Below are 18,002 nucleotides of genomic sequence, written 5' to 3'. Positions count from 1 at the left end.
CAAAACCGAGACACACAGAAAGGAAAACTAAACCTGCAAACTAGAAAACAAAATAGAAAGGAAAATGTTTTTGGTTGATGCAAGATTGTTGTGAATCGGGGATGCTTCTGCATCACATTCTTAATATCCTCCTATAAAAATATAGGATTGAAAGCTCTAACCAAGCCTCTAAGGGGTTCAATTAAGCCTTCAATAAACACAATCACTAGCCTCCTCTCCCAAACATCAAGTACCATAACCAAAAGTCTCTAAAAATCAGCCACATAGGAATCGATTGTATGTAACTATTTGAGCTAGGCTAGCTCACAAAAGTGGATCTCTGGATCAACTTTTTCAAATCTTTCAATCAACTTGTCAATGAACTCTGCATAGGAATGAATATGATTGTGCCCCAATGTGATCAACCCGTAGTACGTGCTAAATGCTCCAAATGAAGGGTAATGAATTTGATGGCCTCATCCGCCATCATAGGTCTCAATGATAAAAATGTGTCCAGTTTTTGAAACCAGGAGCCCACGGTACACTTTTTTGATCCACAAATGTAAGAACTGTCAATTTCCTCAATGCCTGTTTGAGATCCCATGGGTTTTTTTATTGCCTCCTATCAACTCTCTAACCACCCTTGTTTTTCTTCAAGCTCATAGAATTTGCAAATGACATGGCCTCCCTAATTTCAGGTGGAAAGAGCCTATACTTAATTTCTGTTGGAAGGAGTCTCTACTCCTCCTAACTGGCCATTATGTCATCAACTATTTAAGTTTGGACTTCTAGCTCAATGACTACCTCTTCCTTGCATATGAATTTTGGCTAAAAGGCCTTGCAGCAGAAACTACAACTATCCCTTGGACATTTTAGTGAACATTTGCTCCTAACGAGCTAACTTCACCAATGTGTTCCCTCAATATGTTGCTATTCTAACCAACTATGCCATCATACCTACTAACCATTCCTATCCCTATACAAACCTCTCAAACCGAACATCATCTACATCCATAATATTTTTGCCCATTACCTCCATGTCCTGTTGTCCTACTATGATTTTTGGAAGAACCGGATCTTTCCTCCTTTCTCTTTCGTAAAATTTTAATTCCCTACCACCTTCACACATGAAACTGGACCTGAAAATTTTTCACAAAATATTTTTTCCACATCTGGCAGTTAAAGTGGGTCTAAGACCACTAAAATATCCCTTCTCAATATTTACTGACAAATATAATATATATGTTTTTATTTTGTTTCTATTTTCCAGCAATTCTTAATATAAATAATTTCTAAAGGATTTCACTAAATTTCATTAGCAAAATGTTTATTCAATACTGATGACCAAAAAAATATTGTTTAATTTTTTTTTGCCAATACTCATTAAATATAAATAAATAAATAAACCTGAAATAGGTGGGTTGCTTGCTATAGTGGAAGAGCAGAAAAATACAAGCAAAAATTTTTAACTTATACCCTTCCTTTGGTAGTAATTCCTCTTAATGTTTCCTTATTTTCTATTCCCAGCCTCCTCTAACATATCCCTTATGGCAAGCAGCTGGCATAAAGGAAACAAGACTCAGAATTTGCAAAGTTTTAAATCCATCTGTTGACCTGTTCTACACCCTCCTAACTACCATGTCACCTTAACCCTGGCGGTTGTCCTTTTTTTTTGAAGTCAAATTAAAAAAGTTAAAACACACCATAAAATTTATGAAGCTTCAGCGCTCCCACTTTTCAACAATACAATCTTCTTTTTCTTAATAGACATTTCTGTAATATTCCCACTAATTTTTTTGTTTTTTTAGAGCAATATCACAATCACACCAATCACCCGTTAGGGTTAGAATAATGAAAACTAAACAAATAGAAGGAACCCTACACTTTTTGATCACCGAGAGCCCAGACTAGGAGGGTGAGAGCATATGGTAGCAGGGGATCGTTAGAGGTAAACTGTTGAACTACTGAAATACAATAACGGGTGGCAAGCCAACCCCTTCCGCTTATTCAGCGGGAAAGCAAGGAACTTGGCGGTAAACCAACCAAGAGAAGAACACTTCAGACACAAATCACTCTACCGCAATATTTCAGCGAGAGGACTGAATTACAAAACTACTCAACTCGACTGCTCATGCAGCGAGAGGATCATTACAACCAATATCACTCAAATCTCCTTCAATTCACTCCAAATCACTCCCAAACCAAAACACTAGACAAGCAGCAACTCACAACAAACCAAAGAAGAGCTACCAAACACTCCAAAACACCCTGCACACATCCCAATGCACTCACCAAAACCCACGCCTAGCTAGGATATTTCGATTTGCAATATAAAATCTAAAACTCAGAATATGGTGCTACAAACTTACAAGATATATCGCCAACAACAAAAAGAAGGATTGAGCCAGTACCCAGAATGATCAGTCGCTCAGGCAAGGAGGTATGATCAAAAACTTGCTTCAGCCATAGGGAAACCAGCAACTCCAAAAAACACACCACACTTCGAAAATACTGAAATATGCACTGAAAATGTCACAAAATACACCACACAGCTAGGTTCTATATCTCAAGTACGAAACTGGTAACACTAGGGAGTCGAACTCTAAAGCTTCAAAGTTTATAACTTTGAAGATAGCAAAATGAGAGCCCAAGGCTCATATTTATAACTTCATGCTCCCCAAATTCAAATGCAAATGGCGCCCAAACTCAACTCAAACTCCTTTCATTTTCATTTCAAGTCTCCACCCAACATGGTGCCCACTTCCCTTCTTCCTAGGCAAAGTTCGAACTTTACCTTTGGTGACGTTTTTTGCAACATAAAAAATATAAAACATGAGACGTTTTATCCTTCCAAATCACCACCAATATTACGCCATTGACTTAGGAAAATAACACATTGATACCAGATAATTATTTTCCCCCAAGTCATCTTCAAAACATTTAATCAGTAAATACAAATATTTAAATATTAACCTTAGAACAAGGAAATAATATTTAATAAAATCACTTATGAGTCCCATATTGATCGTCAACAAAACCAGAATGAAGCGGAGTAAAGAAGACCATAGAACTGTTGTAGGATCAGGACCCTGTCCACTGCCAAAAATAGAAATGCTCCATACTGCCACTTACTAAAAATAGTAAGTCATGAATTACTCCTCTAAAAAGCATGATCTTCGCACCCAGTGACAGAGCATGGAAATCTTAGTAAGACAGCATCAACCAAACAGCCAACCCCTAACTTACTAAAAATAGTAAGTTCTCGCTTCACCAACGTTTGAAACCTAATTCTCCATTCCACATAGCCTATGGGTCTCTAGAATAGGACACTGAAGGCACATCATTGAGAAGGGGACATTACAATTTCTCCCTTCCACATCACACTTCCAAGTTTGGCAATCTCTATGTTTATATTTTTTTTGAATTATTTTCCTTTTTATAGTAGCATCTGGATTTTCCTTGGTACGGTCAGCTAGCAGAAAAAATTATTAATGAAGTCTATCAAAACTTCTAGCATATCCTTCGCCATGTGCATTTTACTCGTTTGAATGGGTGACTAGCTATGAACCCCCCACATCTTTTTCCATGAATAGTGTACAACCTATCATTGAATTTTTGGTATGGGTGGTTTGAATTTATTTTGACAACAAATAAATTAAATTTCTAACTTATCCAAAATTACTAGAAACTGTAAAATCACATATACATCTTTCTTTTCTTTAAATTTTCTCACAGATCTGTTGCAACTTGGTAAAGCCAATCAATTCCACCTATAAGCCCAATTTTGACTTCTAGGTGAAGCCAACACTAAAATCCAGAAGATTTTCATCTCCTGATTCCCAAAGATTCAATAAGGTTTTTGTCCTCAAGGAAGAATGCTGAACCAAATGCTCTGCACAAGGGTTTTTGAAAATTTTGCAATGACAGAAAGAATTGTTGTTTTCAATCTTTTCCTTTTTTATGCTTTTTTGAGCCAACCCTAAAAAGTGACTAAAAAATACTTTTGATTTTATTTTGAATATCCATTCCTTTTATTTTAAATTATTAATTACCTTCAAGATAATCAATTTTCTTTTATTTGAATACTCAATATTTTCACTTCAAGATTTTTGTTTTCTTTTTGGCCCAAAGTAATATTAATAATAAATTGTCATTTTTCTTCAACGTTATAACTTGCATCCAAAAATTAATAATTTAATACTATATTATTCCGTTGTAAATCCTCCCTTCAACCTACAGGGAGTAAAGGTAGGCTTCGGGTCTAATAAATTGACTCAGTTCTAAAAAGGAGATATTAAAAAATTTGTTAGCTCCTTATTTCCATATGAATTTGTCACAACTTTATCTTGAACCAACAAGAAAATTATAGGCAAATATGGGGCCAAATTTTACCTTCACTTTTGACAAATATATAACTCCAAATGCACAGAGAGCAGGAATCAGAATTTTTCCTCCATTTTTACATGGAAATCAATGCTTGGGGTCCGTACAGAAATAAATTGTGCATTTATTTGTAAAAAATCCCACTTGAGATCATATATTAATCATTCTAGAAACATAATACTATACAACAACCAAGTGTTGTAGTGAAGCATGTTTTTGGAGCAAAGCAAGCTTGAATAGTATTGTAAAAGCGTTGCAAAACTCCCACATTGATCTTGAAAAATCAATTGAAGCAACTGGCTTGAAATTATTGCATTGTGATAGTGGAGATGAGGAGGCGTACCTCCAAACTTTTGGAGTTATCCCACATTAAGTTTCTTCTTGGCAAATTCTTGTGTTGATTCTCTCTTCCCATGTTTGTTTGAATCTTTTACTTAATTAATGTTTTCATTCTATGCAACTATTTCACAAAATTCAGCACTAAACCAACCATTACAACTTACATGAACAACTAATTGCAAGCATAATTCTTGTAGACAACAGCAAGTAGAAGTGGGATCAGTCACATACAACTTAACAAATCAGCATGCTTCTTTCTTACACCATTTAATTTGTATAAGGAAAAGACTCGCATGTTAGTAGCAGAATAAAAGGTGCGAATAATTGATTTTATAGCATTATGGGCATGTATTCAAGAATGCACACATTACAAATACAATTAAAGATGTAGATGGCAGCCAAAAAATACAACAAACATCAAATTGTCCACCTTCTGTATTGGTTTTAGTAGCATAGTACATCAGATCAGCACATAGATAAATTTTTCTTCCTGTTAAAGAATTGCATACTCCTACAGAGAGATCAAAGCCAAACAGTTTCCATAAAGAGAATTTCCCAATGCTCTCCCACCCTAAGCTTTGTTCAACTTTTTAGGTTGTGAAGCGATTCCCAAAAGATTGGTTATTGACCCAAACGAAACCAAACATGGTGGCACATCAAGAAATTTTAAAAATATAGAGAGAGAGAAAGAGAGAGTATGAACAAATTAAACCTCACTTTTGAATCTTGGGCCAAGTACAATGATATTAGACAAATTGAACATGAATGTATTAGAACAATTATTTTTCTCCATGGCCAACTTGAAAACTTATGAAAGTTAGTAACATCAAACCTGAGTCTCTTGGCAGATAGATTCAAATTCATCCTGCATTTTAGAAATTTGTGAACTATTATTATTAAGAATTGCACAATTCAAATGTATACATTAAAGTATTTGATAATGCATAGATGACCACACATAACCATCACATTATAGAAGAGACTATAAACTAGAATAGCATTAACTCTACTAGAAGATTATCTGATTTTGGCATTCCAATTATTGCAACAAGAAAATAGATCAATTCTGGTATGTTATAAGAGTCAAGATTACACCTCTAGAAACTGTGGAAGCTCAGTTGCAACAAAAACGAACCTCTAGCAAATGGTACTTGAACAACAAATAATGCAATATTATATTTTTTTAGTATTAATTTTCCATGGATATGATATTAAATTGGGAGAGAACTTACAATACTAAAACACCATGCACAATCTGTTGGTGTTGGAAATAAGCCACACTCGGACCGACGATGGACTGGTCCAAGAGGGGCCAGTAGCTCAGTGGTAGAGCACTCCAGCAGCATATGGAAGGTCCTAGGTTCGTGTCCTAGCTGGTCCATGTCTCAACATGGTATCAGAGCCAGGTCTAGGCTAGGGGCCCCAAGCACACGAGAGGTGTGGCTTAAGGGGGGGTGTTGGTGTTGGAAATAAGCCACACCCGGACCGACGATGGACTGGTCCAAGAGGGGCCAGTAGCTCAGTGGTAGAGCACTCCAACAGCGTATGGAAGGTCCTAGGTTTGTGTCCTAGCTGGTCCATGTCTCAACACAATCAAACTGATAGGTTTTCCTCCACAAATTTTATAAACATAGAGGGAACCCATTTGTTGCACAGGAACTTCATATGTGACATTATTCTTTCTTCAAGTTATCTTTACAATTTATCGATGACAAGGCAAAATTTTATATTTTAGTAATGAGTATGCATGTATTTTGTCCATTTCTATACTTAACCAATACAGTCAAGCACAAAAATAGTAGTTAATTATTTACGAGAACAATGCAGAGCAAAAAAGTACAAAAGATGAGCAACTATAAGTGGACATGGATAAAGATTAAGCAATTCGATTGGAAGGGGACAAGCACAAGCATACAAACTACCTAGGCAAAGGAAGCAAATGAACTCTGTTTCTGATTGGAGGCATCCCAACTTAACCATAGGAATAAAAATGCCTCAAGATTGAAACCAGATCAAAAAGTGGCCAAAACTTTCTAGCGTTATAGACAATCTGTCATTTTATGGGCATCTAGCTAGCAACACTTGACTTGCATAACTGGGTCAACTTTAACAAGCCATTGAAAATGTCATGTCCCTTTTTCAAAAATTTCTAAAAATAGTAAGTCAACAATCCCAAAATAGCAAATCAAGATCAGTTGACGGTTTGGGAAATAATAATAAATTTGATAATTTGGTTGAGATTTGAATGTTATTCAAATACCAAATATATTTAAATTTAAATATTTCCCACCTTTTGGCATGAGGATTTGGGAAAATTCACATGACTTGTCTGTTTGGAAATTAGTGGTTTTGACAATTTTGAGAAATGGAAAGTTTCTTTGGAAGTTGTAAAAGTTTGGAGAAACTTGGCAAAAGGAAAGTTTCCTTTCCTTGGGAGTGGGATTTTGGTGCCCAAACTTGCATTTTGAAAGTAATTTCATTTATACATGATTTTGGTTTCACTTCTCATTATTTTGGCTTATTTCTTCAATGGCTGATAAACCAATGGAGAAGGAGACTAAAGAATGAGTTTGAAAGTTTCCAGGTGATCTAAGGACAAGAATCAAAGGATTACCAAGTGATCTAAGAACAGGAGTCAGGGAATTACCAGGTGATCTAAGACGGGAGTCAAGGGTTACAATTGAATAATCTCATTTTGGAGGTCATCATTGTGCTGAATAGTTGAGGTTTTCTTCACTTTTGAGTTTGTATTTGTTGCAGAAGTTGATGGCAGCTAAGTTGCTATGGGTTTGCTGCAATTTAGATGCATTTTTGTGTTATTGGATATATATATCTTTATAGTGGAGTTTGTGTAAGTTTCCTTGAGTTTGTAGTTGTTGGAGAGTAGTTTTGATTTCAGTTTGGATATATGTTTATGAGATAAATTGCTGCAGATGTTTGCTGCTATTATTTGAAATATTAAACAGCAAATCTGATGCATGTCATGCTAGAAATCAACTTTAAACATTTAATTTAAGTTTCATGAAGCTTCAGTGCTATTTTTGTGAAGTTCGGTGAATAGCTTTGTTCACCCGATTGGCAAATTGTTGAATTTAATTGAGAAGTTCCTAAAAGTTTTCAAATATCAATATTTGATGATTTTGGAAAGATCAAGTAATTCCTAAATAGATGTCCTTTGCTGCAAATTGATTAAAATACTTAATAAATTTAACTTGGGACATTACAGAAAAACCCAACAAAAAGGCTTTTTGTTGTAAGATTTGAGAGCCCAAATATAAACATGCAGCTTACACAGGCAGTCCATGGTTATTCAAGAAGGTAACGATCTTAATCCATGAATAATTACCTGGACAAACCTCTGCCAACAAAATAAATTCTTGGAGGATAACTCACTAGACTACATCAGATTGACTTTGAGAATCTGCACTTCAGACTATACTGCCCCAAACAATAAACAATAAAGTATATCAACAATAACATTTCTCCAAACTAGAGACCCTATAGATTAGGAGGACAAAAGCAAAACTGCTTGAACAGAAACTCTAATAAAAGAAAGTGTCAATGGAGACCCAAACAAGCTATACCACAGACTCTGACCTAAGAACAAACAGCAAAGAACTACCTAAGAAGAAATGGAAGGCATAGAAATAGAAGAAGAATTGCTATGTTACCCTGAGCTTCCAGGACATGAACGGTAGGTGACAGGGGGATGAGTTTCGGGCATGGCTTTTGTTTGGGTCATTTTTGGGGACTGCAGGAAGCGGCAAAGGGGTCAGCAATATAAATATAAGGAAAATTTCAAATATTCATATGATAACATTGATAAAGCATTCATCCTATACATTGTAGATCCTTAATACATAACATTTGTGTTGAATTGAGAGTTCACATATGAATGCATAGCATTTTTCATAATACAAATGAACCACTTGATTGCTTTCATAATTCACAGACAATATGCCAATGATTTTATAAAATAGTATACAAGTTACAACAAAATGCTCAAAGGCTGCAAGTTTCATTTTCAAGTACAATATGACAAATACAAAAATAAAGAAAGTTTCATTATATTTCCTCCTCATTTAGAGCGAGTTGGGATGTGGAGGTCCTTGGCATGTGAAGTCAGTTTTCTTTATCTAGAAAAAAGAAATTAATCATCTACAAATAAATTCAAATCAAGAGTAGAACACAATCACAGAAGCTTTCATTAATTGCTTTGGAACACACAATTACATTGACCCTTGAAGGCTGTGGAATGCACTGAAATGTACATAAAGAAAATGGTAATACTGGACCTCCACCAACACTCCAAGGACCAAGAATACTTTACTAACAAAATATGTTTATAAAAGAAAATCAACTTTTAAATAATCAAAAAAGTGGGGATTAAAAAAGTTTTATTGTAGACAGCTTGTTATGCTTTGTCAGCATTAGGTAGTGATGTAACAGCTTGTGATTTGGTTAAAAGTTGATCCAAATCTCAGGCAGCTCCAAAGATGATCTTGTGTATTATCTGGTAATGTACAAGATCATAGAATATGTAAATGGAAGACAGAAATGCAAACCAAATACACATTTGATGCACAAATGTCTTATCATAGATATTCCACTTCACTTTAGAAAGAAAAGGGGAAACATTTATAAAGGGTTATGATGTGAATCTGTAGATTCCTTTCTAACTATACGTGATGTTCAATTCAGGTATTTATACATAATAATACAACTAGGCTCCAAGTGCACAGAAACCTTACAGTAGATATGCCATTTCTACTCAAAAAGAATAGGGGAAGTATTTATAGAGGATTAAGATGTGAATATGTAGATTCGTATAAACTATACATGATGTACAATGTAGGTATTCATACATAATATTACAACTAGGCCGCCAACCATGCTCCAAGTAGATGCTAACAAGTGTCCAATGCATATTATCATGTAGCATATGTGGATGAGATAACACTGTCAAACCCATATGGTGTCATATTTTATGGTGCAGACACTGCTTGGGGTTCTGCAAATATGGGCCAATGTCAAACCCGCATGGTGTCATGTCCTATGGTTCAGAGCTTCCAAGTGTTGCACATGTATGGTTGCATTTCATGTGGTGTAGACCACATGTGTCACACATGTATGGTCGATCTAGGCACAAGGATGTGCAGTGATAAGTAAGGTCATACTATGCACATTTGCGTTGTGCACCAAGTGTTGCATGAGCACTGCAAACACTGTGTTGTGCACATTGAGAAATGTTGAGCACATTGATAAAGCTAGGATCATACACCCCTTCTTAAGGAGCAATGTTTCCCATTGCATTGAGTCACTGAAAATGAGCAGAAGAAGTTGCACACACAATTGTTATAGGTCATACCACTTTGCCCAATCTGCAGAATTCTCGGTTTGACAATATGATATAATTGATGGGCACCATGGCAAGTAGGAATGGTTGATTTCATCCCTCCCCACCAGATGTGAATGCATAAGATTTGCATCTAAAGGCTGTCGGACTGCAATTGGCTCCTGAAAAGAATGAAACAATGGCTTAAGGAGTTCGGCATAATACTACATGCAACCCCAAGTATTGTGGAAGATCAAGAACAAAGGTGTTACCACTTGTTGCATGCAGAATGGTGTAAGGAACGTAGCACAAAGGTTTTATCTTCCAATGTGGACCCTAGGTGAAATCTATCTAGAAATGCATCCAGACTGTAACCAACTTAAAATGAGTGAGATGTGCAATGTGCATCATGGTGCTCTTTCTATTTCTATTGCTGGCATGTAAGTATCTGTTGCACTTGCTGGTGCACATCCTGAATGTGTTGTAGCTAACTTTTGTTCTTTGTCAACTTCCCATTCCTGTGCATGCAACTGTGATGTGGATGGTGCCAGTAGGATATATCAAGGGGTACCACTGGTTGGAACCTAGGACATGTCTAGAAAGGACTATGACCCATAGAACTGCGAAGAGCATTATTAAGGCATGTTGGATGCACATGAGATTAGCATCCCCTGTGTGTGGGTCTGCATCATTATAGATGCACAAAAGATACACATGTATGTTTGACCAACTTTGTAGATGGAAGATTGTACATGATCCAAAAAAATTGGTGAAGTCGACATTTGGGCTATCAAGGTCACGTCATTCTAGTTCATAGTTGTTGCACAACAGTTCTCAATTGTTGTGCAGCAAGTCACAGTTGTTACACATGAAGATCATAGCTGCAACATAACATCTTAGTTGTTGTGCACAAGATTGTAGTTGTTGCACAACATTTTAGTTCTACGGAAGAGATTTTTGTTGTTGTGCAACATCTTATTGACTACACAAGATGAATTATTGTGAGCAAGATTATGATGAATTATTGTAAGAAAGATTTTGCTGAGTTATTGTGAGCAAGATTTTAGTTACTATGCAACATTTCAGTGGCTACACAAAGTGATAGTTGTGAAAGTGAATGCTACAGATGCACGAAAGAACACTTTGCATTTTGTTGGGTAGTATTATAGTTTGTCTTGGCTGCACCTTGTATTCTTTGGGAGTAGTTCTTTGTGTCAGTTAAGACAGCTAAGACATTTCTTATTGGCAGACTTTTTTCTTCTTAGGCTGCAACAGTGGTAGTTGAAGGGAATGGCGCTTTGTCTTCCTTTTCCTGTGGCAAGAGACTTGATTCCTTTATTGACAGTCAATGAAGATCAGTTGGAGATCATTTTTGGCCTTCCCATGCAATGAAGGCTACCAGTTGAGCAGTTATCTTGGATTACTATTTAGTTGCCAAGAAGGAGCCATTACAATAGGCAAAAAAAAATTGGTCTTCCACGCTGGAAGAAAAAAAAAATTGGGCAGAATAGGTGTGATGTCTCCTATTAGGACTTAACTTAATTTGCCGTAGAATTCCTAAATGAGGTATGGATTAACACCTTGATTTAGAGCCCCTCATTTCGGATTCGGTTCAGATTTTTCCTTTGGCAAAGGGTTTTTTTATTGCCAAGTTTGATAAAGTGATGGATAGAAAGATCATTCTATGTGATCACTTTTTTGGGGAGAATCATTTCCCTTTGATGATTAAACCATGGAATGAGGATTTTAATCCATCATCTGAATCCATTTGTAAAATGCCGATTTGGGTTAGACTCCCCAACCTCCCACTTCATCTTTGGGTGGACCAATTCCTTGAGGAAGTGGGTGAGGCTTTGGGAGATTTTCTTATGGTAGATGCGGAGTCCTCTGATATCCACCTATGTTTGTATTTTGGTAGATATTGATGCTTCTAAGGGGCTACCTGCAGAGATCAAACTTTCAACACCCAAGGGTTTCTGGATTCAACCTTTGGATTATGAAGGGATTCCCTTCAGATGTAGAAGATGCTTCAAGACTGGGCATGGCGTGGCTAAATGTGATTTAGAAAAAGTTAAAGTGAAGAAGCCCTCTTCATGGTGGAAAGGTGCTTCTTCTCAACATTATATGGTATTCAAGAGCTCTTCTCAGACGGTTGGGCAGGATCTTCCCATCAATGGTTCTAAAGAGCCTGTGGTGGATTCTGCTGGATTTGTCCCCTTGGTCCCTGGGAAGGGATCTGCTACTCCTTCAGTGGATGTTGTTGATGGTGTTGTCCCTTCTGCTGATGTTTCAAATGATGTTCCTACTTTGATTCCTTCTGAGCCATTTGGTGGCCCTGATATTTTCTAGATTGTGGGTTTTGTCCCTGCAGTTGGGTGTGATAGGATTTTGGATGGTATGTCTGCTGGTGCTGCCCCTATATCTGTTTCTGTTTCTGTTTCTGTTTCTATTTCGTCTTCTGATGCATCTGGATCTGCTGGCCCTGTTGGCTCTTCGATGTTTGTTGGCCCCTCCTTGGGAGTTAGGTTTCCTGCGTTGGATTCGTTGGAGTGGCAAGCTGAGGCTGCTAAGGTTGAAGAAGGTTGGATTTCAGTTAAAAGCAAACATTCTAAAAGGTCTTCGCCCTCTTTTGACATGACCCTTGATCCCAAAAGAAGGGATCCAAAGGGAAATCCTAATCTTAGTTGTTTGCTCTAGGTTCAGGGGGCCTATTGATTAAAGCCCTTTTGGGCAGCTGCTTTTTTACTGCTCATTTGTTTCTCCTTTTGGATATCGGACTGCTTGCAGATTTCCCATGTTTATGCTTTTATTTGTCAGGCAGCTTTTCTTTTTGGAGGGGTCAGTCTTTTTCGATCCCCTTTCTTGTCTTTGTTCCGTCTCGTCTTAGCTTTGTTTCGTTTAGTGGTTATTCTTGAATATCTTTAGATGTGGGTTTCAGGTTCCCCCATTTAAACCTGCTTTGTACAGGGTTTCAGGTCTCTTCAAAACCTGTTTTCCCTTATTCAAAAACACCTTGATTTAGAGCCACAATAATTGATAAATATGTAGCTGCTGTTTAATATATATCTTCTGAGTCTGCAACTCTTATTAGATTGAATGCTTATCCTTGTTGTAGATCCAGAATACTCAGATCAGTATATAAATTGCTGCCTTAATTTAATAATGCTGAGACTGTAATTCCTTGCTTTTATAAAATGCTGATCTTTCTTCCTCAATCCTAATTAAATTGGTTGTCTTTGATATGACTGTCTGATTTCATTGGGTGAACGTAGGTTGCAGATTACAATGATGTTTTCCCTGATCGATGCCCTCCTGGACTCGCTAATATGTGGTACATATATCTCAGCCAGTGATTGGAGAGTCATGACTCTTCTACAGTCGCGTCCCTTCAAAATTTATCTTTTGCCTTTTCACACCTAAATCACTGTAGTTATTTCATCCTTAACTGATCTTGTGAAGCCAAAAATGTAGCAAATATACTTCTAAGTTGTAACAGCTGGTAAATGAAGGCATGAGAAGTTATACTCACTCTTTCTAGAGTTTTCTAACCACTTACAGATTTCTCCAGCAGTAAATGTCTGCTGTTTCAGAATTGTGTGTTTACTTTGCATCAAAGTCGCATGGATGGAGATACGATACGGCCATTTTTAAGACCCCTAATATGGATACGACTGGATACAACATTCATAGAAAACACAAGCATATTTTTATCGAAAGAAAAAATTAAGTTATTAGAGGAGATTTTCATTACTTTAAAAGCAATATAGACACATTACTGCTACATAAAAAATTATAAGTTGATTTAACAATTTATAATATACAAACCAAGACCTATAATTAAATTAACAATGATGTCATTTATATCTAAATTAAAATCAAATAAAGTTAAATATACTTAAAAAGAAAAATATCTAAATTTATTAAAAATTTAAAAATACAGAACTAAATAAACAATAAAAGTCTATACTAAAAAAATTAAAATTCACTTTCACATTAAGTTTTCTAAATCTTAATTAAATATTAAAAACCATAATTAAATATTTAAATAAGTAAACAAAAATTAAAATATTAATAAATTGTATTTGTTTATCCTGTGGGGTGTGTTATTAACATTGCATATCAACAGTCAGATGATAACCATAGGATAGAATAGTAACCAGAAACTCAGAGCAATGCTTTCATTAATGCCAAAACGTCTAGTACAATAATCATACTCTGCATCAGTGTATCCAACAACAAGTACAAGAGCATAAATAAAGACACAGTCGAGGGTTGCAGTTACCACCCGTGGGAAACCGTCATGCAACGGACAACTACCCTCGACAACACTAACATACTTAACCAAAGTAGCTTAACAAGTAGTACAAAGCCCATTTTACGACTAACATCATCCCCCCCCCAAATCGTCTCCGGATAACAAGGACAAAAATCCGAGACTAACACAACAAAATGGGGATGAAGTAAACTATATAAAATAAGAAAATCACTAAGAAGAAGGGGTTAAGGGGGCGTCCCTGAAGGAGGTAGTTGCACCGTCGATGAAGAAGATGCGAGAACTGCTGACGCCAGTCGAGCCTGGAACTCATAAACCTACTGCGTCCTCGCCTAAAAACCCTTTTCTGCTACCATCCGATGCTCAAGGGCGGATTTCACCATTATTGCTTCCGCAAGGAGTTCTTTTTTCCTTGACATCACAGTCCTCTTGTGCCTAAACCAAACTTGTCTGCAAAACACGCCTTTTAGTCTCAGTCTCCACCAGCTGCTACTCAAATGATATTGTCTCCCTAGCCAATTCGTCCTCGATAGCCACCCGCACTGCCCTCTTGGCATCCAACTCCTGGGTACGTTGAGCTAAGTCTCAAATTACTACTGCCTCCAACCTAGTGGTCAGCTCCTCCCTAGCCCTTTGTGCATCCACAAAGGCAACCTCACGTCCAGCCGAGACATACTCTAAGTTCCTCAAAGCATACCATTCATGCCTAGAAGTGGCCACAACCCTCTGGCAAAAAGGCTAGGAGACGCCTCAAATCCTCCATCACACTCCCCAAAGGCTGATAACTGAACTGAATAACTCCCTGGTGCCGTACGACTTCGCGTGCTTGCAATGCCTTCCCTCAAACTCTGTTTGTTCGCAACCTCCAAATCCGTCTCCCTTTATGTCTTATGGCTTCCCCGCCAATGCTTAGCTTCAGGCTTCTTTCTCACAGTACGAAACAACCCCAACACTTACCGTAACTTCTCTGATGCCCTTCGCCCAACTCAAAAGTGTATTGTAGCTCAAAAATAAACTGGGGGCAATGCCCCCAACGGGGTCAAGGGCAGCGCCCTCGCGGGGTCTGGGGAAGCTCGAGGGGCAGCGCCCCTGCCGCCAACACCAATTTACAACCTTCAGAACCACACGGAAGTCCATGGCGCACATCAATTTTGTGATATTTTAAGATGCCAAAAACCTTCTTCTCCACTCTAATTTTTCAGTGTCCTGGCTCCAGACTCCATCGAATGATTTTTCAATTTGATCGTTGTTTTTTTTTTTCATGCTTGTTTGAATGTTGGCGCAGTTTTCTTTTCACATGCCATCACCACCGTTTATCCCTGTCGTGTCGTGGTATTTTTCCTTTCACCCTTTTTTTAAACCGCCGCCGCCGTCGCCCTGCTCCTTCAGGCCTACAGTGGTATTCCACCGCCGGTGACCTCCGTCGACGGTGGTCCACCATACAGTGGTTCCACTGCACGATGGTCTCACCGTGGTGGTTCCACCGTACGGTGGGCCCCCTAACCGTGGACCTGTTGATGTATTTTTTGTACACGACCAAACACAAAATAAAATACCTAAAGGTACCTTATCCTGTCTTGAACAAAGTTTCCCAACTGCTGAAGATTTCACCAAAGGATCAATCGAGGCAACTCCAAGGTTCTTGTATGTAGGGTCTCTACGTGTGGATAAGCTCTTTGCAGTACGATGTGATTTTGCTGGAATCACAAGGGGACTTACATTTGACTGCCTGAGCATCTGATTTACTGGAACTCAAGTCCTATCTACTGGTTGGAAGATAAAGAAATCGCAAAAGGTACAGAGTTTAGAGAGTCTACTCTAAGACCTAGAATGCAAGAAGATGGATGAACGATTAGGTGGAGTCCTACTGGGCTGGGTCTCACCATCAAGCTTGAACAATCCGACACCAACTCAGTGCGATCTTCTGAGGGATGCTTCAAATATATTCAAATCAAATACCATCAGATACTAATTATCATTCAAATTAATGCATGAACAATAGACGTGTAACGACTTGAGATTAAGCTCATTCTGTGCCAGTTGACCACACAAGACACACTTACAGTCAGCAAGAGGCTAGTGGTTTGGACTAGGGGGATTCCATGCGAGTGTATTCAATAACTTCTTTCATTCAATCTAATCATTTATCATCTACAATGAAGATTCAACAAGAGACCTTGCATATTGCAAAGAAACGACACATTTCACCATATCTTCAATGAAAAGGGGGTTCATTTACAATCAAGGCAACAATTTCTTGCCTTCTCTTCCTAATCTACTCTAATTGCTATTCTACTACCTATTCTCTATTAATCAATCTCTGACTATTATCTATTAACCCTTACAAATGAGGATCCAGGGCTTTATATAGAGAACCCTTTACAAAAGAGACGACTTTGATTGATTTAGAATCAATGGCTAGGATTACAGGATAAAAACCCTAATTAGGGTTTGCTACAACACAAACTTCCTCTAGCCAATGAGAAAATTACATTCCAAGAGTGAGGACCAATAGGAAGCATGGCTAAGTACATCGAAGTTTGTGCTGCCTCTGATAGATTAGATACATTGAATCTGGTCCTGCTGAGGTGGACCAATCCAACCGGAGGAATGATGACTGGGATGCCACCTTGTCTAACACTTGTGACTTGGTTGATCTTCCTTCGTTCTTGATGTACTTTGATGAAAAGCGTACCCCCTTGACTCCCATATGCTTGATGAGGCCTCCTTACTGTCAAGCATATCTCGCCTTGAAGTGTTGGCAAATCTTTTCTTTGTCATCTTGTGGTTCCTTAGTGTGGCGAAGTGAAGGTTTTGGAGATAGGTGGCAACTCCTTGAACATGTAGTTTTGCAAGGCTTCAAAACACCTTGAGTCCTCCTCCATGCATCCGGGACATCCTTGATGGTGATGGGCTTAGAATAGGTTGTCCTTGTCCTGGCCTGATTTTCTTCCACCTGCAAAACAAACCAAAAGATGATTAAGTAGACATGATATATTTATCACATAGCATTTTCTACCTTAAATCATCAACAAAAGGCATTAGAATGAAGTTTGCTCAAGATCCTTCCCAGGGACAGGCCCTATAAGGAATTTCACTCTGGACTCTGGCCAAGGACAAGACCTATTTGGGATTTTTGCTCTAGACTCTCTGGAAGGGTCAGGAGCAAAATTCTTGTTTAAGCTCAAATTCCATCATTTTATTGGTTCAAAATGCCTCCAAGACAAGCATATGCTATCTTTCTCTTGTCCAAAGCCTAGGAATCCATGTCTTGACCTTCATCATGAGCAAGTTAGGTAAAATTGAGAATTTCGCCCTGGACCCTTAGGAAGGGTCAGGAGCGAATTTCTTCCCTTAGCTCAAAATACTTACTTCTTTCACTCACAATCCCCTCTAGGGCATGCTTGTGGCAATCTTTAAGCCCAATCCACCTTGATCACTGTCTTGGCCTAGCACAAACTTGGAAGAAAAGGACATTTTTGTGAACTTCGCCTTGGAGCGAATTTCTTGCTTTAGGCTTGATTTTACACTTCCTTTACCTCAATTCATCTTGTAAGGCAAGAATACCTCACTCCACCTTCAACCATGCCACAAGAATCAATGTTTTGGCTTCACCCAAGGAGAAAATGGTGGATTTGAAGAATTTCGCTCTGGACCCTTTGGAAGGGTGAGAACGAAATTCATGTTTTGCTT

General features: G+C 37.9%; 1 protein-coding gene across 3 annotated transcripts in view; it reads right to left on the bottom strand.

Annotated features, from left to right (window-relative positions):
* The window catches only part of LOC131041778 (uncharacterized), a 191,832-nt gene that overhangs the window by 57,461 nt on the left and 116,369 nt on the right, over positions 1 to 18,002 (bottom strand). For all 3 annotated transcript variants that reach the window (XM_057974985.2, XM_057974984.2, XM_057974986.2), the window contains one exon: positions 5,534 to 5,566. In XM_057974985.2, the coding sequence (XP_057830968.2) occupies positions 5,534 to 5,566 (33 nt within the window). The remainder of the gene's footprint in view (positions 1 to 5,533; positions 5,567 to 18,002) is intronic.

The sequence above is a fragment of the Cryptomeria japonica genome, chromosome 10 (assembly GCF_030272615.1).
Source record: "Cryptomeria japonica chromosome 10, Sugi_1.0, whole genome shotgun sequence".
NCBI lineage: Eukaryota > Viridiplantae > Streptophyta > Pinopsida > Cupressales > Cupressaceae > Cryptomeria > Cryptomeria japonica.
The sequence above is the reverse complement of the archived record's forward strand: the minus strand, read 5'-3'. Positions and strand labels throughout refer to the sequence as shown.